The 26822-nt window shown below is 43.3% G+C and overlaps 1 protein-coding gene across 11 annotated transcripts in view; it reads left to right on the top strand.

The window, feature by feature from the left end:
- The window catches only part of CYP39A1 (cytochrome P450 family 39 subfamily A member 1), a 34875-nt gene extending 17565 nt beyond the window's left edge, over positions 1–17310 (top strand). For 4 of the 11 annotated variants that reach the window (XM_075086642.1, XM_075086644.1, XM_075086645.1 and 1 more), the window contains 9 exons: positions 1527–1676; positions 2514–2607; positions 4084–4182; positions 6098–6188; positions 7392–7525; positions 8396–8491; positions 10172–10260; positions 13899–13986; positions 15412–17310. In XM_075086642.1, the coding sequence (XP_074942743.1) occupies positions 1527–1676; positions 2514–2607; positions 4084–4182; positions 6098–6188; positions 7392–7525; positions 8396–8491; positions 10172–10260; positions 13899–13986; positions 15412–15483 (913 nt within the window). In that variant the 3' untranslated portion in view covers positions 15484–17310. Of the gene's footprint in view, positions 1–1526; positions 1677–2513; positions 2608–4083; positions 4183–6097; positions 6189–7391; positions 7526–7891; positions 8344–8395; positions 8492–10158; positions 10261–13898; positions 13987–15411 lie in introns of those variants that run through there. The other 7 variants (XM_075086641.1, XM_075086650.1, XM_075086646.1 and 4 more) reach the window with 5 other exon arrangements.
- Positions 17311–26822: the final 9512 nt, after the last annotated feature.

The raw sequence follows: 26822 nt of genomic DNA, 5'->3' as shown, positions 1-26822 counted from the left end.
AGTTCTGCAGCACGTCTCTAACACATGGGTGACTATATTGGAGCAGAGATGTTGCCGTAAAGCAGGTGCAGCTCAGACTCACAGGTCTTAGACAAGCTGTGTCAGGATACTTGTCCCTGCGTCATGGTTTCAGGTGGCTCACAGAGTGAGCAGGGTTTCATCTAAAGGTGTTTCTCCCCACTAGAAGAAACATCTGAGTTACCTATTTGGAAGAAAAAAGAAAACACAGCATTTTCCAACAAACCCTGTTTCCCAAAAGAAGGGATAGAAGTTTCACATGTTTATAAAGAACTTATGAACAGACAAAATGATTGGTCTGCAGCAGGATGAAAACCTTCCCTGTGTGTTTTGGACCAAGGCTAGTCCAAAACTTAAGTAAGAGTTCTGCAACTGACTTTGCTGCCAGAGCTTCATGTAAAAAAGTCCCTTTACTGAGAGTTTCATGTGACAACAACAGAGCTTTTAACTCCTCCTTCTTCCTGATCATCTGGGACAACACCTGTATTTTCCCTGTCCATCAGGACTACAATTTGAATACTGCCTTTGGCTTGGACCTTTTTCTACGACCTCACATCCAGGTTGTCTCTTGCTGACTTCTGCACAACACATCTAAGATACAGCTTTTTACTGCAGCAAAAACGCTGAGCACCTGTCACTTCAAGTATTGTGGTTTGGATTAGCTGGGGAAAAATGTGGAAGAAAGGGGCTTTGAAACCTCCCAGCCCTCAGTCCCCCCCAAAAGTCTTAGGCTAGATGATAAACAGATTACAGAATCCGTAAGAGTCATCCACAGTAAATCTGTGCTGACTGTCATCTGTTCTTATGGTTTTGCCAGACAACACAGGATAGAAGAATTGGAATGCAATGCCCCAGATAATTGTTATTTAGCTGCTTCAAAGTTAAATCCATAGAGCCAGCAGGTGGCTCCATCTTCCTTATGATCTGTAGGAAAGCAGGAAATTGAAAGAGCCGTTGCCTGAAACGTGTTTAGCAGTGGCTGGAACCCAGCAAAAGACCCAGAGTAAGGGTTTCTCAGAGCTTGAGTGCAGGTGAAGTAGCCTGGGAAATGGGCTCAGGGTTTGCAGGATAACAGAGGAGCAAACAGGGAAGGGCTGAGATAAAAAGAAGACAAATCAGCATTGTTCAGTCCAGGAAAGCTGCAGCCAGAGGAAGGATTTCTTGGGGTGTTTGGTTGCAGAAGGGGTTGTGCAATGCCTGGAAGATCTGCATGGGATAACCTGAAATAAGAGGGGTGGTTAATGGGGAGAAGGGGATGCCAGCGCCCAAGTGACCAGACGCTAACTGAGGAAGGTCAGCCACAGCCTGAGGTCCGTGTATCTCCCAGCCTCTGCTTAAAATCTGCAATAAGGCTGTGAGGTGTGAGGCTTGTGCCAGCTCCTCAATACTGGCGTGACGCTTGAGTCCAGCACTTCTTGTGTTGGCAATTCAATGCGCCGCATCCTCACCTAAAGCTGCTGCAACAGCTTCCCCTTGGCCTGTATGTCACGGGGATCTTGTCCTTGCAGGCATGTCATGTATCCAGCAGTGGTGAACACTTTGTTTGGGAAAGGCATCTTCCCGACAAGTCAGAGTGAAATCAAGGAGTTTGAAGAACATTTTCAGAAGTACGATGAGGACTTTGAATACGCTTCTCAGATGCCCGAGTTCTTCCTGAGGTAACGGAGTTGAGATGATGCCCACGGTGTACCCATTACAGGCATTTTGCTTGCTGGGATATCAACCGCAAGAGACGTTTCCCCTGGAGGATGATGTGCTGTCTTTATCAATGGTGCACCCTCGGGCCAGGCAGGCTCTCAGCTAGGTGCTTCAAAAATGTTCAAGCCTTGTCTGCTGCATTTTCCTGGCAGAAAGCGGAAACAGCCTTGCTTAGGTGGGCAGGGTCCAGCTTGGACCTGCCAGGGAGCAGCAGCACTGGGCAAGGGGCAAAGGCCTGAGCCTAAATGTGAGTCCCAAGCTGAGGGTGTCCCCAACGAGGCATCCCTCTGCCCTTTCCCATACCTTAGCTGTTTTCCCAGCCGACTGATCCCAGGTTATGTGGCTGTACTGTTGCAGAGCTGACTTTGGCTAGGGGTAATCAGGCTCCAAGGAAGGGAGCTTGTCAGTGCTCTCAGGGCCGTGACAGCACCTCGAGCACCTCAAAATAGCCTTCAGAAAGGACTAAGGGTGTTCTACAAATGTGGCCTTTATTTTCTCAGGGGAGATCATTCTTGAAAAGATTGACTTACACGATTGTCCAAAGCCACAATGAAAACCTGTTGTGGAATAGATATGAAAATGCAGCAGTCTTGCAGTCGCAGGTCCTGGCTGTGGGATGAGGTCTGGCCAAGGTGAAGTCAACACTACTGTCAGTCAGACTGACACTTGGCTATTCATCAACTGACTGCTGCCCATGGGCTTTTGGAAAGAAATTGAGGCGTCCTTCTTATGGAAAAGGAAATGTTGGTTTGTGCTGCCTCAGTTAAGTGCTTCTTGTTTGCTGCTTTTCTTCACAGGAACTGGTCTAAATCCAAAAAATGGCTTCTAAAATTATTTGAGAAAGTAGTGTCAGATGCTGAAAGGACCAACCCTTCAGAGGCCACATCCAAGGTAAACATCTGAGGCTATGAAATAAGATGACTTTGATGTATATTTGGACTGAAGGAATGGAGGACAGGAATTATTTCAGTACTGGAATAAATAAGCCAAATATATCAGCTTTGATAGCTGTACCTTAATTGTCCAGTATTGCGGCTGCCCACCTGGGGACAGACCCATAATTTTGAGTCCTACTCCTCAATTTCCTACAATTCTGAGAATTGACATCTTCCTCTGGGGAATTTTAAGCCAAGGGTTCAGAGCTATGACCCATCGCCAGCCTCCAGTATCGCAGTTACAGCAAGAGTTGAAAGAGGTGAGAGAAAGAGCTCTTCAGTTGTTTCTCTGAGAGCACTGCGCTGTGAAATTTCAAAACCGTATATGTACTATTTTTAAACCCTGGTGTAGAGTGAGTAGATCCTCCAGCAGCCAGACTAGTAGAAAATAGCAGATTACTGGATTGGAAGCCAAGTGCCCTAAATATTGACTGTGTCAAAGCTGTGATAAGTTGTCCCCTGGTTATTCTCCTTAGCTATGGCAAGAATTCTGTCTATACACTGGCAAACATGAGGGCAGACTGGCCAGGGAATTTTGATCTACCAAATTATTATAGAACAGATCATTAAACAAACCAGGTTTTATTTAGACTTTAAAAGCTTTACGTACCACAATTTATTTCATAAAATAAACTTGAATAATGGAAAGAAAGAGGGCTGGAGAGGGGATGGTGGGAGGTAAGAAGGTTCAGGAAGTAGGAGGCACAAAATTAGTGTCTTAGGTTGGGTGGGAATTTGGAAAAAAGAGTGATTGTTTTTTATTCAAGGTCAGCCTTTTGCCCTCTGAAAAGTGGGCAGGAAGCTTTGCCTTGAACGCATGGTTGCCTTGTATTTAAGGAAATAGTATTATAAGCAAAAACTGATCCTAGAACATTACACAGTTGCTACAGTTTGGAAGAATATCAAGCCACTGAAGTCACTGGTTAGGTCACTAGTGACCTAGGAACTATAGAGTTCACTGATATATCAGACCATCTCTTCATAACAAGCACCTTTTTGCAGGAATGGAGAGAACGTTTTCTTCATCTCTGTTCATTCAACTTGTCCAGTCCCATTTTCAGGTTCTTTAAAGTAGAGAAGTAGAGCAGGAGTTAAAACAGAATAGAGATTTATTTTTTCTTTCTTCCACATACAAACTCAATGAGGAGTGAGGGACCCAAATCCCCTAAAAACTTTGAGAAAATGGAGGGCAGTGCAAGTATTCAGTAAGGATTCATGTGGAGCATCAACTTCTGGCCCTGTGCCTATGAGTCAGTCTCACTTTCTCTTAACAGCTGTCATCTCTACTTTGTGACTGCAGAAAAACCATAACTAACATTACTTCTCTTTGAAAAACTAGTCTTACGTTATATCCTTGAATTCCAGTAAGCCCTAGCCTAAACTAGATTTTAAGTTTTTTTTAAATACCCATTATTATCTTTGTTAATAACAGACACTACTGCAACATCTCCTGGATAACTTGCAAGGAAAACATCTAGCTCCCAATTATGGTCTTCTGATGCTCTGGGCTTCCCAAGCAAATGCTCTCCCTGTAAGTACATCAGCTACAGAAACACCTTCTCGCTCTCCTGTTCAAAAGCCTGTATTTGGGAAGGAAAGGCTTTGAACCAGAGGTCACCCACAATGCATGTATTCCAAAGAAGGGATTATCATGCCCACACGCATCACTACAAATACCCCCAGGCTGCAATGTCACAGAAGCAATGACAAGGAAAGCTCTTTTTGTGTTTTTCCTAAGTTATTATGTTCCCTATCATAAGATTTCAGGAACATATCTCTCGTAACTATTCAGATCACAGTCTTAAGCTGTGAGGAGCATTTAACTCTATTTTGAAGCACTGTGGCTTTATAGAGTAGAGACTCTATTTTAAATAGCCTGGTGTTGTCAACTGTAAAGAATATCAAAAGCATAATATAGAGTAACTTCAACTGTGTGTAGATCCTTGAGTGAATTTGGCTCTTTTGCTTTGGGGGATCTGCTGTACAGATGCCAGTGTTGCTTCAGGGGGAGAAAAGCAATAGTTTGATTCTACTGCCGCTTAAGTTTTGCCTAGGTTAGAAACGGGCTTGACAGGTTAATGATACAGATATACCTATGCTAACAAGCCCAATTTATCTAACACAGCTTAGGCGGGCCAAAGACATTTATAGGAACTTCTCAGATGAAAAATCCATAGCAGCAAAAACATCCTTTATTTACCATGACTACTAAGCTCTTTCCAGCACAGTTATGTCCGTTACAGATGTGATTTAGGAAAAAATGCTACTGAGTTATTTTTATATGTACTCCTAATGGATGTATCTATGTTTTTCATGGATTGGGTATTACTACAATTTACCCTAAAGGAATTTCACCCATTTCAGTGCGGTTTCTGTGGATTCATGTGTTGGTATCAGTGAGAGGCATAGCCTGCTCTCTGTTATCAGGGTAGCTGACATTCCTTCCACAACACTATCATGAGTTACTTCTGTAATATTCAGCTGTAAATAGACATACAGATATTTCATTGTTTCTCAGAAGAGTCACAACCACTGTTCTGGTGACAGGGATGATGAAAAAAGGCCTTTCACCCTTCAAGGGGATTTTTTACAAGTGCATTAAACCCTTTTATCTGAAACAATTCAGTTATCCCTCCTCAGCCCATGGAGTGAAGCCGTGGTGTCCAAGCACTGTACAAGAAAACTAAGCTACCAGATTTGTTTTGCCGAAGGAGGGCTGCATCCACGTAGGGCTATTTGGGAAATAACAGTAAGAGTTCTCATCCCTCACCGGCACAGATGGCCCACGACCAGATCTGCGCACAGACTGCATCTCCTGCTAGCTCAGCAAGAGGAGAGAGGCTCCTGGCAGCGCTGCGAGTCCTTCTGGTTTCATCCTACTTAAGAGGATTTTCTCTCTTCCTAAATTTCTTGATTTTCAACCTCGTTGCATAATCAGTTAGCAAATTATTTCTAAAGGGGTTGAGGGGTTGTACCACTGCTTGTTTTGCTGTTAATTAAAACTTTTCCTGCCCATTTTAGCGTGACTCACTGTGACAATGCCCTGCAAATTATTTCACCTAATATCTGCTAATAGTAGCAGGAATTTACTATTTAATTTTTCTTCCATTCATGCAGCTAAATCTAATCACACACAATGATTTAGTAATTCATTTTAACACCTAGTTATTTGAAATCAAAGAAAGGATTCCGTCTTTCAAAGCTCAAAGCCAAAGCTATGTAACGCTTGCTGAAGATAAGTACACAGCAGGTGACTAGACCTAATCTCCCAGGATCTGAGCCCTCACATGTGGGTTTACCCTGGAAACACAGCTCCGGGTGCATCCCAACTACAACACGCACATCCAAAAAAGTGCAAATGTTTTCACCTGCCTCTGTGATTTGCTACAAAGATCCTGTAATTCTGTTCCATATTGCTGAGTTAAAGTACTTTCATCTCTGTTTAGATTGCATTCTGGACCCTTGTTTTCATACTGTCTTATCCTTCCATTTACAAGAAAATCATGGAAGACCTGGCTTCTGTTTTTGGTAAAGCAGGTAATTAATCCGATCATGTCCTTGCAGAACCTAGCAATGATCTATTCTTTGTTGGCCCAGCACACGGCCAATGGTCAGTGGCTGGGAATAACGAATGTTGCTGCTGTGGGTACTGCTCATAATATAGGGTCCAGCTCTGAGTTCTTTGCTCAGCATATGCTCAAGGCATATTTTTAAGGAAAACTACCTTTGATGTTAGCAAAAGAAGGTAAAAAAGAACCATATGTCTTTGTCTCTTCATTCCACCCCTATCATTTAGACCTAGATTTATACTGACCAGTCTTGTGCTTCTTTTGATACATCTATGCTAGGGTCAGATGAGGTCTTTCAATTCAGCTGCTTTTCATGGTGTGATGTTCACCAGAGTTACAGCTATTCTGAGGAAAAACAGGCCAGGAAAGTGTTCTTTTTTCTCTCATCTGAGGCCAGTTTGTCCAGCACGATTCACCTCCACATGACTAATCTCTTTCCCTCAAAAAGCCAGTCACCTACTGGGAGCAGCCAGTCACTTATACAGTCCCCTGAGCAATGCTTAGACTTTCATGGAAGACTTTTAGTTGACATGGGTCAAAACCACATCAAGGAACATGTCAATGATTAATCAATAAGGATAATCATGAACCAGCTCTTAAGCCTTTCTCCCGGCCCTGCTTTATGTGCTAGTGTTAACGTAGCCCGAGAGCTCAGCCATGACTACTTGTCTTGGTGCCTGCAGTCCCTGAGGTTGCCATGCAGTGTCCTGCCAAAGTACTGAGAAAGTCCAGGGACTCTCAACTTCCAAGGTGACCTTTGTTTGGCCTCTTCTGGCAGATGGCATATCTACAGCTACCTTAGCTGTATTAAATTATTAAATTTAAATTTATTTTATTACATTATTTAAATATTTAAATTTAAATTTAAATTAAATTTTAAATTAATTTTAATTTTTAAATTAAAAATTTAAATTAATTTTAAATATTAAATTTAAAATATTAAATTATTAAATTTGAAGATTAAATTATCTTCAGTGGCTTTTCTTAAATTATACTGATTTTGGTCCATTTATTTATTTTGAAATATAAAGAAAATTTCTGGGTGTAAACAAAGTCTTACAGTCTTAAGTGTTTTTCTGTCAGAAGTGCTAAAGCAAGACATGTCAACATGTATCAAAACAGGTGTGGAATCTAATTTTTACATGGAGTCTTCTTTCTCACACCACAACAGGTAAAGAAAAGATAGAAGTCTCTGAAGAGGATCTTAAGAAGCTCCCTTTTATTAAATGGTGCACTTTGGAAGCCATACGGCTGAGATCTCCGGGTGCAATCACTAAGAAAGTAGTAAACCCAATAAGAATTCAGGTGACGGTTTTTCTTTTCTTTTTTTTTTTTCCCCAAAAGGATGCTGTATGATTTGCAGGCAAGTGGCCCCCCAATAGATCTAGATGAAATTAAAATAGTAGAGAGATTCCATAATGTCACATATAACTTCTTTTTAGTTTAACAGATTTATTCATCATCATTATTTTAATTGTCATTAATTTAAGAGTGGTTTTGCTTCTTTTGCTCATAGTCTTCAGTTTTGAATTTAATTTAAATTAAATTGAATTGACCTGGAGATACTGTGCTGATGCAATATGAAATAGTAATCACACACAGAAAATACAGTAAAAGGCACCACAATTTAGTAACTAATAAAACTCCTTCTTTTCTGTTTGTTCTCTTCAGTGCTCTTTAGAGGGGAAGTGCCAATGTTCGAGAGTCTAACAAATGTTTGGGAGAAAGATGCTCTCTCTTAAGCAATCAGCACTCGTGCCCATTTAAGAAATTACTGAAGTCCCATAAAGGCCTATTGTCATATAAGTCCTTCTATGAATTTCTTTGTGTTTTGAAGGAAGTGATTAATAAAAGACTTAGAAAAAAAGCATTTCACATGGTACATCAAGAAGTGGGAAAAACAGAAACAAGGTTTCTGTTATTTCTATACCTGAAAAACCAAATGAGAACAAAACCAGCCTTCCCACACTCTCCACTGCTTAGGTCTTTCTTATGCAAAAAAGGGCAACAGCAAGAAGCAGCTTCAAAACATGCAATATGCCCACCATGGCTTCACCACCTTCACTTGTCCTCTGTTAGGACCTTCTGCTGGTGGAAGAGGAGTACTAAGGAGGGTCTGTTTGGTGAGTTGAGCCCATGATTTTTAGTTTTCTTAAAGTTTTTTCTCCTTTTCAGAATTTCACCATCCCGGCAGGTGACATGCTGATGTTATCGCCATACTGGTTGCACAGGAATCCAAAATATTTTCCTGACCCAGAAATGTTCAAACCTGTAAGTTGTCACTGTTAGCACAGGTATTTTGCTGTCTTTTCTCCTCTTCACTTATTCCAAAACAAAAGCACATGAATGAATTGGCTTAAAGTTGGGTGTTTCCCATCGTCTAGAAGAAGGCCTTGTATGTGGAGATGTGCACAAAAAGGAGGAGCCTGTAGGAATAAGCAAGACTTTAAGGTTCAGTTATATATTCCAAATATTATGGTACTGCTTTATATCACTTTATCTTGATTCAAAGCCCGCCATGGAAAGACCCCACTGATTTCACTGTTGAACCCAACTCCAAGGACTCCCCTCTCCCTGCCGTCTGTCTGTACAGCTCATCTCCACATATTTACCCAGGCTCTTTGGTCTTTCCAGTCAGATGATTTCTGGTAGGTATTAGCTCTGCTAATTCAGTAGCTCATCTAGAGTTTCTCAATTATTATTCCACTCCAGGTGGCCGAGTGGGCAGGCTTGTAACTGCTCTTTTTAGCGCCACCTGCTATAGAACAGTTTGTTGTTTTTATAGAAATACATCAAGGAGTAATTTAAACAAAACTTCCCTTCTAGCAAACTCTTCAGCAATTTGAAATCCCTCATAACAACTGCCTGTTTGAAACCCTAAGCAGAAACCTTGATGCAGCACGTTATTTCATTAGTAACTGTATTCCTAAAAAGCAAGATAGCTTGGTTTTTTAGAAACTCGCCCTTTTTCTGCAAGGATTAGGTGAGCACCCCATGGACATTGCCATTCCAATTGCCTTCCTTCATCACCACTGAGATTTCTTCTTGCTTTTATTGGATATTGGTGCTAACAGGTTTCCTCTTCAGAAAGCTCTAAACAGCCCAAGCTGAAAAAAATCCAAAGTAGACAAGATTACATCTTCTTTAACGCAGCTTCATCGGAGGAGTTTGCCATCATAAACTTGACAGGGTGTTACTTGAAGGCCTTGGTAGGGTTGCACTGAGTTTCTGGAGGCTGGTATAGTTTGTCACCCAGGATTCAAGAGATTTACGTCTGTCAGTGTCGCCCACCCAAACTTTAGCTGATATTGCTTTGCTCCTCATGTTGTTCCTTTTCTCTTAAAGCAACTCAGGATGGAGCAAGGAGCCCTCTGGGTACAGACAGGCTGGTTTTGTTGAGAAGAGTTCATTTTCTCACACACACTGGCTTGTACCTGAGGGCTGTGCAATCCTTGCCTTTCCCTTGTGTGGCAGCTCATGCACCTTACGTATAGCTGTGCACAGCGTCTTAGAAATGGTTTTTGTGCAAGACACACACGAGCCATTTCTGTGCTGTGATACAATTTTGTGGCTGAGGGAAGGTACTGGTTGACCATTTGCTTTAAATGTGCATGTATTTAAAAGGAGAAGGTCGCATTTTTAGGGGCATTTCAACCGCTCAAGGTGCAGGATTTAATAAAATGGGGAGGTATAGGAAGAATGCTTTAGGGGTGATTTTGAAAACCTCTCCAGTACTAAGTATGTTTCAAATGGGACCCTCATTTCTTTCCCTGAGTTGGTGCTGACTTTTGAATCCAGACTCCAACACTAGCAGGTTGAGTGCAAAAAACATGGCATTAGTGCAACTTTGTATTGAGGATTAGCTGTCCAAGGTCATTTTTAGCCTGGAGAAATAAATTTAAGCTTTATTTATATAAGGCTAATTTGGAAAAAAAAAGTTTCTTCCCACAGGATCGCTGGAAAGAGGCAAATTTAGAGAAGAATGCTTTCTTGGACAGCTTTGTGGCATTCGGAGGAGGGAAGCATCAGTGTCCAGGAAGGTCAGTGAAACAGCTGGGATTTATTTATTCCCAAACCCTGCAGAGAGCAACTCTCTTGAAATGGGCTCCTCTTACTCTTACACTTACACTTACACTTTCATTGCTTTGCTCTACGTCAGTCCTCTAATGTTCAGTATTATCTGGGCCTGTTTAAACTGATTTGAAAGTGGTTTCATTCCTGGAAAAGACAGGTTAAGTCATGATGTAAAAGCAGAATCTAAGACTAGCGTATCAAGGGATATCCCCCAGGGAGGAAAGTCAGCCTGACTCTGCTACTGCTGAGGCACCTTTCCGTCAAGGGAGAGTTGTTCCACTTTCTGACATGCCAGTTTACAGATGCAGGCTTTTAGGTTGCCATAAACCAGTTCTAAACTAACCTAAAGAACATTTCTCTGGTCTGAGGCTCTCTTTCCGTCCTCTGTGATGCCGCTGACATCTTTGCTAATCTTCAGATGTCTTAACTGTCTCCTCTTTGTTTAAATCCTGTCTTTGCATTAAGGCCCATGCAGTTGTACGATGGCTTAAATTGCAGGTCCTGTCTCTCTTTACTCCTCCAGCAATGCCAGCCTCGGTGCTTCCCGCGTTCCTTCTGCTGTTTTCTCTGCTGTCCCTCTTCCTGGAACAAGTCCCAGGGAGCCAGCTGCTCCTCGTTTCTGTGTTCAAACATCTCTATGCTCAGTTCTCTGCCTTCAAAATCTGGTCTCCTCTAGGAAGCAAATAACCAAGAATCCTTAAAACTGGTCAGTTTAACTCAAGAGTCCCATGTGGAGCGAGGAATCCAGAGGGTGTTGCAGAGGATCTGCATTCTTGAATCTGCACCCTATAGCAGGCTGGACATGAGTGTCAGGTAAACTTTGTGAAGACATTAAAGACACAAACAAAATGAATAAAACTGCACTCACCATTCAGGCTTGCCAGAGGAAAGTGCTTGCTCACTGCTGCACCTCTGTGACTTGTACCATATTCCTGAGCTAAATATGAGCACAGCCTCATTCCTAGCAAGGGCGACAGCAGAATTCACAAGAGACATCCGCAGGTACAGGACAAGCTGCAAAACAATGTTTCTGAAAGCGCTTGTTTATATACACTGACCTATTTCTTTGTTCAGGCTGTTCTCTGGACTCTGATAACATCTTTAAAATAAGTTTGTGGTTAGAAAGAAAATAACATTTCTACACAGGCAGTGGATGGAGAATCTTTTTCTTGCTGAGAGGCAAAAAGTCCTTTCAAACCCTTTGGCGGTCCATGTGGTGACACACGCCTTCATGCTTTTCAGCAATAATTCTACAAGAATAATGTGGTGGTCTTGGAAGAAAGGAAATTAAGTCAAGGGATGTACCTAGATCCCAGGTTGCAGATTTCTGTGGTATGACTGAATGAAACAATGATATTTCAAGTTTAAGATGCATTTTCATTTAATTCAGTTCTGGCATTTATAAATGTAATGTATGAAACGTTTCATTTCTCCGTTGCAAAAGTTCGTAGTGACATTAAAAGCTAATTTAATCAAACTGAAAGCTAGAAAATACCTTGTAAAATATTCTAGCAAACTGACATGGGAAGAGCTCCTACAAAGCCATTTCATAGCCATCTTCTTTTTTACCTAAAAGAAAAATTTGATATCAGTGAAGCTACTTTTGCCTAACCAGGTGACTATCGCCTGTGTGACTGTGCTTATCTTGCATAGCTGTCAGTTGTCTCCTACCTTATGCTGACATTGTAAATCCTTTACCACAATGGCCATGATTTCATCCTCGGACTCCATGTACTGCAGGACCTCAATCCACAGCTGGGCTCCTGGGTTCCAGCACACCAATATGTAGCAGAGTGCACTGGGGCAAGGTTTCAGAAAGCACATCTTTGACAAACCCCCTTGTCACTAAATAAAACAGGAGGCGTCGTGACTCAGAGTTTTTACAGGAAAACTGCTCTAGAACTCGGTCATGAGTATGAAAGGCAGGTGGGAACTAAGGGGCATTTAGCTTCAAGAGATCTCATGGTTTCTGCTGAGTATGATGTGCCGTGGAAGGGAGGGATGCACGGTGACTCTGCACTCCTGCCTTTCACTCCTGGGCTGTCCCTCTGGCCACCCTCAGACATGTGTTACTTATCGTCCTTGCGCCTCAGCATCTCTGTTTGCAGAGCAGAATAACGGCAGCCTGCTGGGAAAAACGCTTTGAGATCTGACGGTGGGAAGTCTGCTGTCAGTTACATCCATTGCTGCTCGGACAGATTGCAGCTGAGCCCCAATGTGCGTCTGGAGGTGTCAGAGCCGGTCAGCCCGCATCCGGCTGTGCTTGTGCTTGAAGGACAGCCCTCTGTCAATGCAGCATTTCCACTTTCAGGGCAATCTAGAGGCACTTTGGCATTTGGCCACATCTTGGCACATCCGTGCCAAACCAGTGAGGATGGCTCAGAGGCAGGAGCTCAAGCTCCAGCGGTCCAGGGCCGTGCTGTGCGAACAGTGCAGCGAGGGTAAGGAGCCCACCTTTGTACGGTGCCGCAGGCATGCAGTTTGGGCTAGTAAGTGCTGCCTGGCCTGAGCTAATTTCCATTGAACTATCTCTGCACTGCATTCCCCCATGCTGACGGTCACCAAAAGCTCCCTATCTCAAAGTAATTCCAGTGTGAAATCACAGAAATAATTTGGGTCTGAAGCTATGCCAAAACAAACAAGCATCCTCCCACTCTGGAGCATAGTGCGGCTCAGTGCATGGATCTGGGTGGCTCTGCAGGAGTTAGCTTGGGTCTCGTGGGGCTTATTATCTTCCTTTTCACACCTGCCAAGCCAAATCCAGGCTGACGCCAAGTGCAGTCGTGTCGCCTTCCCCCCAGCGAATTCCCCAATAGCTGTTTTATCCAAGTTTTCCTGCATCTCTCAGATAATGGAAAATAAGCTGTGTAAAAGAGCAAGGTAATATTACTATTCTAACTAGGTATTTAAGACTTATGTCTAAATTCTGCAAGTGAGCAATCCCATGACCTGGCATAGGTGCATGCCTGTGTCCGAATGCAGAACTCTTTTGTACATACCAACCTTAAAAACCAATAACCTAGAGGAGTTCACCTGCAGTTATCTGAACTCTTCTCCAACTGACTAAGAAAGGCCTTTCTGAGAGTGTTACAGAAAGAAAATCATGCCCCTGGGTCTCATACTGCATTTGAATGCTGATGAATTAAATAACAACTCCCACTGTCACAGCTACTCTGATGTCATCAGGCTCCCAGCTGTACTATATAACTTTATATAGCACAATTAGTCATATAGCCTTTTCTATATTTGGCTGTCTTCTCACTCCTATGAAGTTATTTCAAGTCAGCATGCGTTAGAAGAACAGAAATGTTTACACAGTGGAAAAACCCATAATGATAAGGGGCTGTTTTAAAATAGGGTGTCAGAGGGGTACTGTCGGTCTAACGTTTCACCAGAAGGAAGGGGCAGCCGCTACATTTGTGTTCTTCGCTGAGTAATGAAGCTGAACAAAGCCACAGCATATTTTCCTATTGAAGATAAACCTTCAGGCAGAAATGAAGCATGGAATGTGAAATGTGTCAAAGACACCCTGTTGCTTATCTGATGATAACACACGTGTGATGGTCAGGCTGGACAGACAACATTTTCCTCCCTTTTCTTGCAGGTGGTTTGCTATCATGGAGATCCAGTTGGTCGTTGCGCTGTTCCTGTACAAATATGAATTTGTGCTTTTGGATGCAGTACCAAAGGAGGTAAAAGATCCATGCATTTCTATAGCATTCCATGTCTTTATATCTTCGTTCATCATGCTCAGCTGAACAACCATGCTAACTGTGGTTATGTATAATGAAGCAAAGTGTTAATACAACATGTAAGGAATAACTCGATCATAGAATCATTAAGGTTGGGAAATACATCTAGGATCATCAAGTCCAACCATCAGCCCAACACCCCCAGGCCTCCTAAGCCATGTCCCAAAGTGCCATGTCTACGTGTTCTTTGAACACCTCCAGGGATAGTGACTCCCCCACCTCTCTGGGCAGCCTGTTCCAGTGCCTGACCACTCTGTCAGTGAAGACATTTTTCCTAATATCCAATCTAAACCTCATCTGGCACAGCTTGAGGCCATTTCCTCTTGTCCTATCACTAATGACTTGGGAGAAGGGACCAACACCCACCGCACTACAACCCCCTTTCAGGTAGTTGTAGAGAGCGATAAGGTCTCCCCTCAGCCTTCGTTTTAACGCAGAAGACCCAGAGTAGCTCCAGCGACATCAGTGGGGCTGCGCTGTCTATACAAGGATGCACCTATATGAGTATTTTGTCTCATCATTCCCTAAACATTACAAGAGATTTGATAATTGCTTTCTGCCACTTAATAAACAAATTAATATGGAACTGGATTATTAATACTTTAAAAATATTAAATCAGGCACAGCACTCGCAGTGCTCTTCCACTACACACTCAACGGTGGAAGAGAAGTGTAAGGCTGCATGAGCCACTGTGACACAGAAAGGTTTACCATTAAGGGAGAGTGGTGCAGTAATTTCCTTCCCTAATTGCACCCTGTCCTTTCCCCTTTCCAAAGATCCGTGCTCCTCACAAACAGGGACTGCTGCAAAGTCGGCGTGTCTGCCTGTCACAGCCTGAACCTGACAAACATGCCCTGTAGCTGAACTGCCAAGAAGAGGGAGGAGTTTAGAGTGGCATGGGCTGGGTATGATTGCCCTTTAGGCTGGAAGCTGGGAGAACTTAATTCCTCAGCTCTCCTTGAAGAACCTGAGATGTTGATCTCAAGTAGTGGCAGAAAGTCCACCTGGAATATGGAGGAAGGTTGCCTCTTCCTGACTGATGGTGTGTTGTCACGTCAGCCTTCACTGGAGTTGACTGTAACTTGGGTCTGCACCCACAGGCAGTTATGCCGGTGAAGATATTCAAAACCATTAGAGTTTCTTAAGATCTAGTGTGTCATCCTCTGTCAGAGCAAGTGGAATAAAAAGTAATCATGAAGGCCCTACTCAGTGGCTTCGGCAAAGCCAAGAAATACTCTCAATATTTGTTCTTGGTTCTCTAAGACCAGAGCTCCAAGAACATGTTTATATCTTTATGTTAAAGCACAATAATTCCATTAACTGAACTAACCTAAATGTTTCTACTGATTTTCTTCTTGTGGCAGAGCCCTTTACATTTGGTGGGGACGCAGCAACCCATGGCACCGTTCCGGGTGCAGTATAAGTGCCGGGAATGAAAGCTGCCAGCACTAACTTCCCTTCCTTTGCCAGCCACCCCGGATGGATGAACCACTGAGCTGCTTCCTTGTCCTACATCTTCAGATGGGTTCTCTGCCTTAACAGTTCTTAATTTCAACTTTAAATGCTGTACATACTCTGCGCTGTGGTATGCCATACCGGCATACTCGTACCCGTGCTCCTCACCTGATCGCCTACCTCCTAGTATTTAAAAATCAAGCTCTCCTGCTGCACTCATAATTTGTGGGCTGATAATTCCCAGACTCTGCAAATCTGACACACTGAAGTCACCAACCAGACATTTGGGACAAAAAGCTGCTGTGTCTGGAAATCCTGCACAGAAGTTGTGCTAGAACCAGCGGCAGGGCAGGTCCCTCGGGCCAGGTCACTGCTTCCTGCGGGTCTCTTCAAACCAGGGGCAAAGTGGAGCCTTGTGGTAACTCCACGCAGCTCCCTAGCGCTGGTGTCCACCAAATACAGGACAGTGCTGAGCAGAGGCCTCCGGATCAGATCCACAGCCACGATAAACTGGCATGACTTCAGCGTCACTGCCTGTGTAGGTAGGTGAAGGTTTGGCCTGCTCCGCCTACAACTGGTGCCAACTTTTTGCGAATAAAATGCATTTGTAATGGAAAAATGGTGAGCATGGGAAACACTGGGGTCTTGTTCCACTGGAGCACCTAAAATTTCTACTGAGCTTTATTTGCCTCACAGGATTCAGAATCGGTCCTTGCATGAACATGCAATGGAAGTTTGATTGTGACGTTTGGCTTCTAATGAAGTGATTTCAAGAAAAGCTATTGCTATTCATTAGACTGGCTGTCTAATACCTAGAACATTTTTTCTTTCCCTTTCACATGACTTACTTATAGCACAAATTGCACAAATCTATAAATATTTAATCCTATAAAGCATACCTAGTAAACGTTGTTCAAAGAAGCTGTCAAATAAGTTCAGATACCAACACTTTAGCTGCTGTCAGATTTCATGTACGATAATAGCTGGCATGTACTTTCAGTCTTTTCAGTAAAGATTGTTCATCATCTTAAGAGGTATTTGCAAAAAACCACAAATGGACTTTCAACAACAGTAGAAACGACAAGAAAAGCATCCGTAGGAAAATAACACGTTGTATAATTCATTAACTGAATTAATGGTAATGGATACAACAATTTAACAAACTGCAATGATTTATATGGCTGGAAAATGATTCGTCCAACTTCTAATTTAGCTCATAATGGTTAACTCTGCAAGAGCTGCACTCTTAACTGCTGTTTCAGTATCTCTTCTGTAACTGAAAACTACTCCCTTCGTTTTCATGTGTGGTCATTACCCAAAAGTGTATATTTTAATTTTAAAATTTGGAAATGTCCACAATATCTGTTCAGTTATCTTGTGGTTTTGCGAAGGTAATTTTTTTCCCAGTGTGCATTTCTTTTTATTTTTTCTGTTTAATTAATTTTGGCGTTTGTGTTTTTGCGTGTGTGTGGTTTTGTTTTGGTTGGGTTTTTCTTCCCAAGAGCGGTAATTCAAAAAAGTAAAATTCTGTAATGGCAAACTTGACTTTAGAGTAAAAGGTCATAGAATCACAGAATCACAGAATCACAGAATCACAGAAACATTAAGGTTGGAAAAGACCTCTAAGATCATCAAGTCCAACTGCCAGCCCAACACCCCCAGGCCTCCTAAACCATGCCCTGAAGTGCCACGTTTACATGTTTTTTTGAACACATGTAGATGTTTAGGTCCCTAAAGGAAAGTATAACCGGAAGGTCAGCATCAGTGTGGTTAGAATGAATAAAAGGCATCTGAAGCCACCTGTGAAGATTTACAAAGACACTGCTGCAGGTGGGTTCTAACCTGTCCTAAACACAGTCACAGTTCTGGTGTAGCCTCTGCATATTGCGGAGTTTTTCAGACTTGGTGTGATCTTGTGCCTGCTGAGGGCTACATTCTTCTTCCTTCTGCATCCCACAAGGATAGCCGGTGGGCAATGTGGGGCTATGTGATAAAATCCATGTTCCCCCTGGTACACAGGGGACCAAAAGCAGGTGGGGATCCTGAGCGGTGCCCTGCCCAATGCTTCCTGGGGCCAGCCGCGTCCTGGTCCTGGGGTGACACCCCGCTGCAGCGAGGGGAGCAGCTCGCAGCTTTTGGGCTGGGGGGGAACACTGCCTGTTGGTATGGGGCACATTGTGGGATGCAGGGGAGGGGCACCTTGTAGCTGAACAAGACTTCTAATGGGATGTTTAGGGGAGGAACCAAAGGTGGGGAAAGGGAGGGATTGAGGTGGGTTGGGAAGGAACAAAGGTGGAAAAATAGAGGGATAAAGGGATAAAAGAGGTTAGCTGCACGTACACAGGCTGCTGAGCGGTGTGCGTGTCTGGCTATGCCCTGTGCCTGACCAGTGCAGCCTGCCCTGTCTTCTTAATGCGCTGTCCTAGCCTCTTCTCCTGGCCGAGGGGCTCCCGTGCATGCGCGCACATGGGTATGGGGGTGCGAGTGTGGCGACGGGAGCGGGACCGCGGAGGGCTTGGAGGCGCCATGGGCCCGTGGTGCCGGCAGCTGGAGGGAGCGTGGGTGTGCATACTCTGTGGGTGCGTTATGTCAGCGTGCGATCGCTACCACAAGTCTAGCCCGCCTCGCTGGTGAGGAGGAGAAGTGTGTGTCTCCAGGGTGAGGCACGTGGAGCAGCTGGCAGCTGGAGGGCCTGCAGGGTTCAGGCCAGCTGCCACAGAGCCCATGGGGTCTGGGGGATTGACTGAGACCCGTTTGTACGTGTGTGTGTGTCTTTGGGCGGGAGGCAGCTGGGGAGAGCAAGGATTCAGGGCCAGCTACCAGAGGGATCTGCATTGTACATGTGTATTTTTATATACATTTTGCACTCACAGACCTTCACGCTGATCTGCCAGAGAGGGGAGCAGGACAAGCCATTGGTGCTGCTCGTGTGAGCGCTCAGTGCTTCTGTCGGTGTTGGCCAGCGGGACCAGCGGGGCGTACACGTCGTACGGGTGTGTTTGTGCGTGAGCCTCGCTGCAGGCTGGACTCAGGGGTGTGGAGCTGCGGCAGCCTCACCTCTGTCTGGCTACTGGATTTAGCAACTCTCTGGCAGGCTAGAATTGTTCATTAAAATATTTGTCCTGAGAGGCAGGACATATTTTTATTAAAAAGTAGGCTTTTGGCAGGAAAGAGGGACCTGTTCTTGACAGCCAGAGATACCAAGCAAGCAGGTGAAGAAAAGAGAGCTTGACTCTGGGATCCCCTCGCGGTGTGGCTGCCCTGCAGTGGGTGGCAGCTCCATGCGCTTGCCATACTTCCCTAGGCAGAAAAAAACCAAGGGAGGTGGATTAGTAAAGCAATGTGGTGGTCAAGTGATAGAGCTAAATGGAGTCTTCTACCTGGAAATGATTCAGAAGCTTCTGGGGGAGGGAAAGCCAGCACTTCCCCACTGGGACAGGGTTAAACGGGCATTAGAAGGTCATCACGATACCCTACGCGGGACTGGATTAACAGTATCTAAATTATTCTTCTTCAAGCGTTTGTCCAGTCTGCTTTTAAATACGGCAGCGCTGAATCTCCATGGAGGATTTGTCCTCTTACCTGACTCTCCTACTGTTAGAAAGCTTTTCTACATATCAGTAGGACGAGTCAGAATCAAGTTTTTATTCATACTACCACCACAAGGGTAGTACCTCCTCTCCACAAGCAGGAGATTTTTAACACACACACCCCCCCAAAAAAAAAAATCATGTATTTTAACCTGTCTTTGTATTTCTACCTTCTGGATGTAGTATGGATGTTCAAGAGAATGCAGTGGGTCATTCCTCAGAAACCATCTTAGAAACTGCAATTGTTCCTCCTCCAGACATGCTACGGGCCAGATCTATGTGACCAAAACCCAGGGTCTGGGCTGGCCGGGACTGTAGGTTGGTGTCCATTTATACTGGGATAAGTAACTCCCATGTCTAAGCCAGTGAAACAAATGGTAGGACTCTTCTTAACAAGAGAGGAAATGTAGAGTTATGAGAAATGAACAATCATACTCTTTTAAATCAATTTTCTTTTAATACTTTTTGAACTTTTTTGCATGTTGAAGAAGATTTTCAGGAAAAAAAACCACAGAAACTATCACATTGCAGCCAAACCTTTGCTGATACTTTTGAGGAAAGTATAAACGTTTTTCCTGAAATCATAAATTTCCTGTGGAAATATATTATTTGACAGAAAACTCATCAAAACGTTTTGAGTTAAAATAGTTGACCCACTGCAAGTGAATTCTTTTCCAGTCAGCACGGTGAAAAGATAACCCGTGCTATCAGCAGCCACCTCCCAGAATAATTGCAACTTCTTTTATGTCTTCCTTCTAACGAGCCTCACTGAAGGCCCCTCTCAACTGCACTTAGCAGTCAAGTATTTCAAGTGGTCTCTTTCTCTGCGTGAGTAAAGGTATTTGGTATCTTTTCGGTGCCACTGACTGTCACAGTAACCAGAAGTTTAGGCTTAGCACTTATACCTCCTGGAAATAGATAGCTGGGGCCTAAAAGATACAGCTGTAGCCACTGAGAGGTGAGCTAAAAATAATGACTTCCTTTCGGAAAGAAATTAATTCTAAGGCCCTAGCTCTGTGCTGCGCCTAAGCACTGCGCCAAGCAAAACTCGACTTACGGACGTGTTTTGCTTTAAGCAAACACTGAAAACGGATTTGCAGAATAGGAGTGGGTTTCAGTTTAAGCACACACGAAGCGCTTTGCTAAACCAGGGTCCAAATGCCTCGGTTGCTAACCCCTTGTTTACAGTTAGTCTTGGCATCTGTGTTGTAATTTTAAAGGTATACAGGGGTTAGTGGAAACAGTGAGGTAGCGTTGCTCGTTATAGGTGAAACTGGCAAACGTTAAGGGCTTTTAGGAAAAATATTTTTTTAAACGGTCACATTTATAGCATAAACCAGTAGGCTTTTTTGGCAGCAAGCATCCTTCCCAGTTATTTGGTACATTCTAAATGCGTGGCTCATCACATGGCAAAAAATATTTCCTCTCCACCGGTATGCAGTGGAAGGGGAATTAGACACAAGAAAGGCATTCAAAAGATAGCAAGTGTTTAATTGAAACAGCCAAGGAGAAGCTTTCATCGTGTAGCCATTCTGAATGACATTGGACATGCGACTGAGTGGCACAGCGTTATTTATTTTTTTTCACTTTGATCATAAAATTACTAGGAAAGGTTTAATGGAGTTATAAATATCTTGTTTCCATGAGAGTCCTGGGAAGATAATTATAGCACTGAAGTCTTTACAAAGATAGAGCATTTATAAAATTATATTATCTGAGGACTCCAATGGATAACGCAGGGAATTCTGCGCTCTATTCTCAGCTCCCCTATTGACTCACTGCGCTGTTTGGGCAAATCGCTTCATCACTCAGTGACTCAGTTTCCTCATCTATACATTGGGGTAATAGTGATAATTACCCACTGCTGCAGAGTCTATATGGATTAAGAGCTGTAAGTACTGCTCACGCTCAAGCCAGCTTACTGCTAGTGACAGACCTCTGTAAAATAAGCTATGTGCTTCCCTGAATTGGAGCTGTCATTTTTGTGTTGCTGGTGAATGACATTACTTGTAGAGTTACAGTCAATATTCAGAAGAAATACTTTGAACCTCTTAGTTCACACTTTTTTAAGATGCTGATGAAACAGCTGTAGCCCAGACTCCTCAGAAATAGTTCGGTTTTAACACAAAGCTTGGAATTTAAAGACTATGGACAAGCTTCTTGTGCAGTAAAAATAGAGTGTCCTTTCATAAAACCAACCACTACGTAGAAGCATTGTCTAGAAGGTTGTCTCGCAGCCACCTGTGAGATAGGATGTACATCTATAACTTTCCTAAGTTGTATCAGGCTTCTTTACTCGTGCATTAGAAGTTTGATACATCATCTTTCCCGAGTACCAAGCAAAGAGTTGGAGTAACAACCACCAAAGGAGCTTAACGTACGAGTACAATGCAACTATTACTGTTCAGTCCTTGCAGCTTTGAAAAAGACAAGTGAGGACAGAAGTTACAGCAAATGAGCAAACAAGTGGGCCCGAGCGCCAGTGGGATTCTGTGCCTGAAGGGGATAACACGGGTTTTGGATATGAAACCAAGAAATTCTGTGCTGGAGAGGAGGTACTACGTCCCCCATTGGTGGCACTGTAACCACCCTGGCTGTGATTCCAAAAGGCTGTTGATAAACTTGAGAGAGCTCAGAGCTCAATCAGGTGGTTGATGAAAATGTTGCTAAGCCTGCCAAGCCTTGGGTCAATCTGGTTAGCTTAAGGAAAGGAATACTCAGAAGGGACTTGAGCACAGGGTGAGGAAACCGAAGTTCAGTAATGGATGGGCCTTTGGAGCTTGCTGTACCTTTCTGCTGCAGACTGGAGTGAAAATGAGCAGATTCCCACCTGAAATGAGGCAAAAATGCAGATCAGGAAATGGAATTGTTCTACCAAGGACTGAAATTACATTTCTATATCAATAGTCCTGAAAGCAAAATTCCATATTTTTCGGAAAAAAAAAAAAGCTTTTGATCTGATGTGTGTGCACTGCTGGGGTGGAGAGAGGAGGGAAGGGCAACCTGATTACTTCTCAGTAATCTGCAAAACACAAACCAGGAAAGTCTGAAGACCTAAACTCTCTATTCTACTTCCATAAAGCAACTTTTAAGTAGTCTACAAAGGCAGAGAACATATTTTCTGAGGGTATGATACTGGTCACACAGGTAGAGTTTAGAAGACATCAGATAGGTAATCACAGCTGGCCAGAGAAGCCTAAGGCCAAGGAGGATCATGTTCTTCACCAAGTGTAATTAGGGAATGGCAAGATTTGGCATTCACTTTTTCCTTGCTCAGAGATGTCTGTGAACATCTGACCCAAGTAAGAGCCAAGCAGGGCTCTGTGGGTGTTGTCCCTCAGCGCTGCATCTCCAGACTCCTCTACCGAAGGGGTCTTGCACTGGTAAAGTGCGCACCAAGCTGAAGACAGTGCTGTCACTCTTTCTCATTCCAAAGGTCTCGGTTGTAGCCAGACTCGACTCTCCTGAATTAAAAAAAAAAGCTGCAGTGGGTTCGTAGCATTGGTCTTTGTTACTGCTGACACAGATCTAGAGGCAATTTCAAGGCATTGGCCTTTTATCTGTCTGTTATTCTGAAAACCATCATTGCTCAGAAAAGCATGAAGTGTGTCCTTCTGTTTGCTTGATACCAAAAGAAAATCAAGTGCTTTCCAGTACCGTGCCACGGCTGCCTGAGCACGATTCCCAGGTTAAAATGGATAGATGAGCTCTAGATGAATAGAAGAGAGATGAATAGAGAATAGATGAACAGAAGAGTTCTACTCTGTAAGTAATTCATTACAGTTCAAGGTACTGCCTTTGACGCTCTTCCTCTGTCCAAACCTTGGTATTATCATTTACTATTTTAAACTTGTTTATAGAACTGGAATAATACACAGATGAAAAAGGATGATTACAAAGGCGCTTTCAGGCATTAAAACTGAGGTCTGAAGTTCCTTTTTCTGAAAAAATAAACCAAAGTATGTTTTACTGTCTGCAAACCTGGCAACTGGTCTTTGCTTACCATGAACTGAAACCAAGCACCACTTTGTTAAAAGCCAGTCTCATCACAGTGATCTCGTTGCTCCTTAACATAATAAAAAGACACGAATCAGCAGGAGATGGTTATATTCTGTCCTTTGGGTATTAATCAACACATTCAGCCTTGCTAAATTGTTCTTACAGACTCTGGTTCAGAGGTTTAGTGGACGTGCACAGATTGCACGTGGAGGCATACGGGTCTGTAGGAGCAAACCAGATAGTGAGTTCTCTACGTACTCTCAAGCCAGGACAAATCCAAGAGGCAGAACATAGCAAAAGCTGCAATCACTAAAGCATCTGCCCTGAGCTACCACACCTGCCAGCACCGATCTGCATGTGACAAGATACATTTGTCCCTCCGCACAGAGACATGCCAGCGTTGGTATCTTTGTACAGGGGTCGAAGGTGGGAGCTGGGCAAAGGGTGGGAGCTGCGTCTGCCCCCCCTTCCAGACTCTGAGTGTCTCACAGCATGGGAGCATGCTGTGCCACTGGGTGTCTTGGTGGGCTGGTTGTCTGAACAGGACGTCTCTAGCATGGGCTTTTTTTGCACACAGATTGATGTAATGAATTCACAGCACAGTGGGCTTCTTCCAGAGGTGGCACTGGAACAGCCCAAGGGAGAATCTAGACCAGAGACCCTGTTTCTTCTCTTCTTTCCCTTTTTACTTCCCTTTACTGTTCCCACCCTCCCTGGGAACTTTACTAGTGCCCTTTCTCCCCCTTCCTAGCTCAGCTCTAAACCCAGCTTACTCTTTCCTTCAGGATTTTCAGATATCTAGGATGACAAATGTCTGAAAAGCTTAAAGTTGGAGTGCAACACTGCAAGGGTATGACTGGCAGCTCAGTGCTTTGGTAGGAAGGACATGATGCTTGGATGGACTGGCTATCTTTTTTGGAACTCTGTCACACTGCTGGGAGAGCGGGAGGAACAGGTAGAGACTTCCCTCTGGCTGATGTGGAAGAAGGACACACTCCAGAGGTTGCTTTGCCGCAGTGACTCATGTCATGGAAGCTGTGACTGCCCAAGAATATCTGTGTCACGAAGCCCATTTCCATTTTGCCATCTCCAGTGTTCACCTTGCTCAAGGGCTGGCAGTACGCAGGCACTGGCACCGTCTAGGGGCCAACTGTCAATCACTGATGTCTTTCTAGAAGATCAGTGCCATAATATGTAACAATAACAATACATAGAGGCATACACTAACTTAATGTGTCTAAACAAAACATGTCTTAGTAAAGTGTTGAAAAGGCCATGCATGTAAGTTTTTACTTCTAGGCACAACTCAGGCACAAAAATACAGTCTTAGTTGTTACTCACCTGCTCGAGCTGCTTATTTTCTATTAACTGAATGTGTATGTGGTGTCATGTGCTGACTAATAGCTCATCATTCACACTCCTCTGCTTCCAATGATATTCCAATTATGCCTTCAACAGTTGCCTAAAAGTGTCAGAACAATGAATGAACATTTCAGAAAGAAAAACACAAAAAGCCTTAAGACTATGGATCACACTGTAAGAGAATGAAACACATAAATAATTTTTTATGATCTCTTGATATAAACAAAACTCCTTAATCTGACATTTTTGAAAGCCCTTCTGTGTCAATATTTATAATTATGGATAAAGATTAATAAAAGGCAAAGAAATCCATTACAATGGACTTGACAATCAAACCCGTCTAGCACTGCTTCAGAACTAGGGCTCCTAAATTCTACTTCTCAGCAATTAATAAACAATAATTACCCCACTATTCACTTTATAAGAGTAAATTGTGCCTTGCAGTTGATGACACTCTGTAGCCTTCCAATTAGCACATGTAAAATTAGTATTTGTCATACCTTTGTTTTCCCAGTTGTTTGCATTCTGGAGCAGATTAAATAATATATTCAGAAGCTCAGTCTGTATTTAGATACCTAAATAAGCATCTTGATTTTTCAGAGCACCTACAAGTCTCAGCGCTGCACAGCGCTTCTGAAAATCAGGGCATTTATTTAGGTGTCTATATTTAGGTACATCAGTTTGAAGCGTTTTGCTTGAGGTCACATAGCTATGGCTCATTGCATGTTTTTTATTTCCGTTTGGGTCACAAAGGGCAAGTCACTTCTAATAATTCTCATCACAAATCTAAGAAATAGCAGGAGAGGCGGTAAGAATTACTTACTAAATACCATCGTGATGCTTAGCACTTCCTCAAATACATGAAGTTTCCTTCTCGGAGAATTTCAGTCTAAGAAAAGATAGAAATTGGTGCCTCAGAAAGGTTAGATAGTATGGTTAGAGACTGAACTTGTGTTCTGGTTAAACTGTGCTCGTTTCCTGGATTTTATTTGGCTGGCATCTTTGTCATTCCTTCTCTAAGCTTATGATCATTTTGACAAGCCAGATGTTTTAGCTTCTCGTTCTTTGATCGGGTGAATCCTAAAAACCAGGTGCTTCTACTTGTTAACACATGGCAGCAAACCACAGTTTATTCTTGAGGAATTTGCTCTGACATTATCAGTCATGCTGCTGAATTGAGACTATTCCTCCAAGACTGCTTTTGAACTTGCACGGCAGCTTGCACAGGCCTTGGCCTTAGTGAACCAGTTATGAAATAAACAGTCCAAGACTCTGCAGAGGGAAGATCACTGGGAAAAGATATCAAGAGGAAAAGTCAGTCTTTTAAAGTAACAAGGAAATCAGTTTCTACCTCTGTCATCCCTCTACTACACAACGTGAGATGCTTGTAGCTGTGGCAGCAGGTATACGCAGTTGGCAATTCACACAGTGCTGCCTTCAGTTTGCATAGAGATGGCAGCTGAGAAGAAACAGGCAGCCCATAAGTGAACACAATTCTCTTAAAAACCTCGTATATTTCAACAAAATGAATACCTTCTTGTCTTTTAGCATCCTTTTTCAAATGGGAGAATTTAAATCTGGCTGTAGTATTTTAGATTTGAGAGAACTGAACTTGTACTTTAAGGATGGTATTTGTTACGGAACAAAAGGGGTTTTTTTTCCCCTTTCTTGAAATGCAGATTGTTTTAAAAGTCAATGAATCCCATTTTTCCCCTTGATCTATCATGCATCTAGGCTAAAAAAACATCTCTTGGTTAAAAATATTCCTTAACCAGAAATTGGGACGTGGCATTTTTGTTGTCTTCAGAACTGAGGGTTAGCTGTAAGATAATAAAGCTTTTTTGTGGGGCTTTATGCTAGATATGGAATTTTTGCAATGTCAGATCAAAAGGACTTTTTTTCAGGAAACTCTCTCTCTCAGAAGTAGATGGAAAATGTGAAGACTCTCTGTTCCTTTTCTCATTGCCTTAAAAGACACGAGCCTCCTGTCTGACCCCTGTTTGACCCTGAAGATGCTCAGGAACACTGTGGCTGTGCTAGAGAGAGGGTTTAGGGAGCGGCAGAACCAAACACAGAGGCTGTCCCACTGCAGGGCTGGGATCTCAGGGGTTCCCAGAGCAGTGCTGCAGGTTCTCCCCACTTGCCTGACCCCCACGTACCAGATTTAGAGAGAACCAGCATCCCTGTGCAAGGCTGGAGCATGTACTTTCTGTATCTCCAAATCCCTGAGGAAGGGAATGGCCCTGCTCCATGATCAACCTGCTCATGGAATATCATGTGCAAGGACATTGCAGGCACTGAAATGTTACAGCAACTGAAGGACACTCTCCTTTTCTGCAGCAATTTTTCATTGGTGCAATTATTAATCT

This window comes from Phalacrocorax aristotelis, chromosome 3 (genome assembly GCF_949628215.1).
Source record: "Phalacrocorax aristotelis chromosome 3, bGulAri2.1, whole genome shotgun sequence".
In the NCBI taxonomy this organism is placed as follows: domain Eukaryota; kingdom Metazoa; phylum Chordata; class Aves; order Suliformes; family Phalacrocoracidae; genus Phalacrocorax; species Phalacrocorax aristotelis.
Note: the sequence above shows the minus strand (reverse complement) of the source record. Positions and strands in the feature narration are given on the sequence as shown.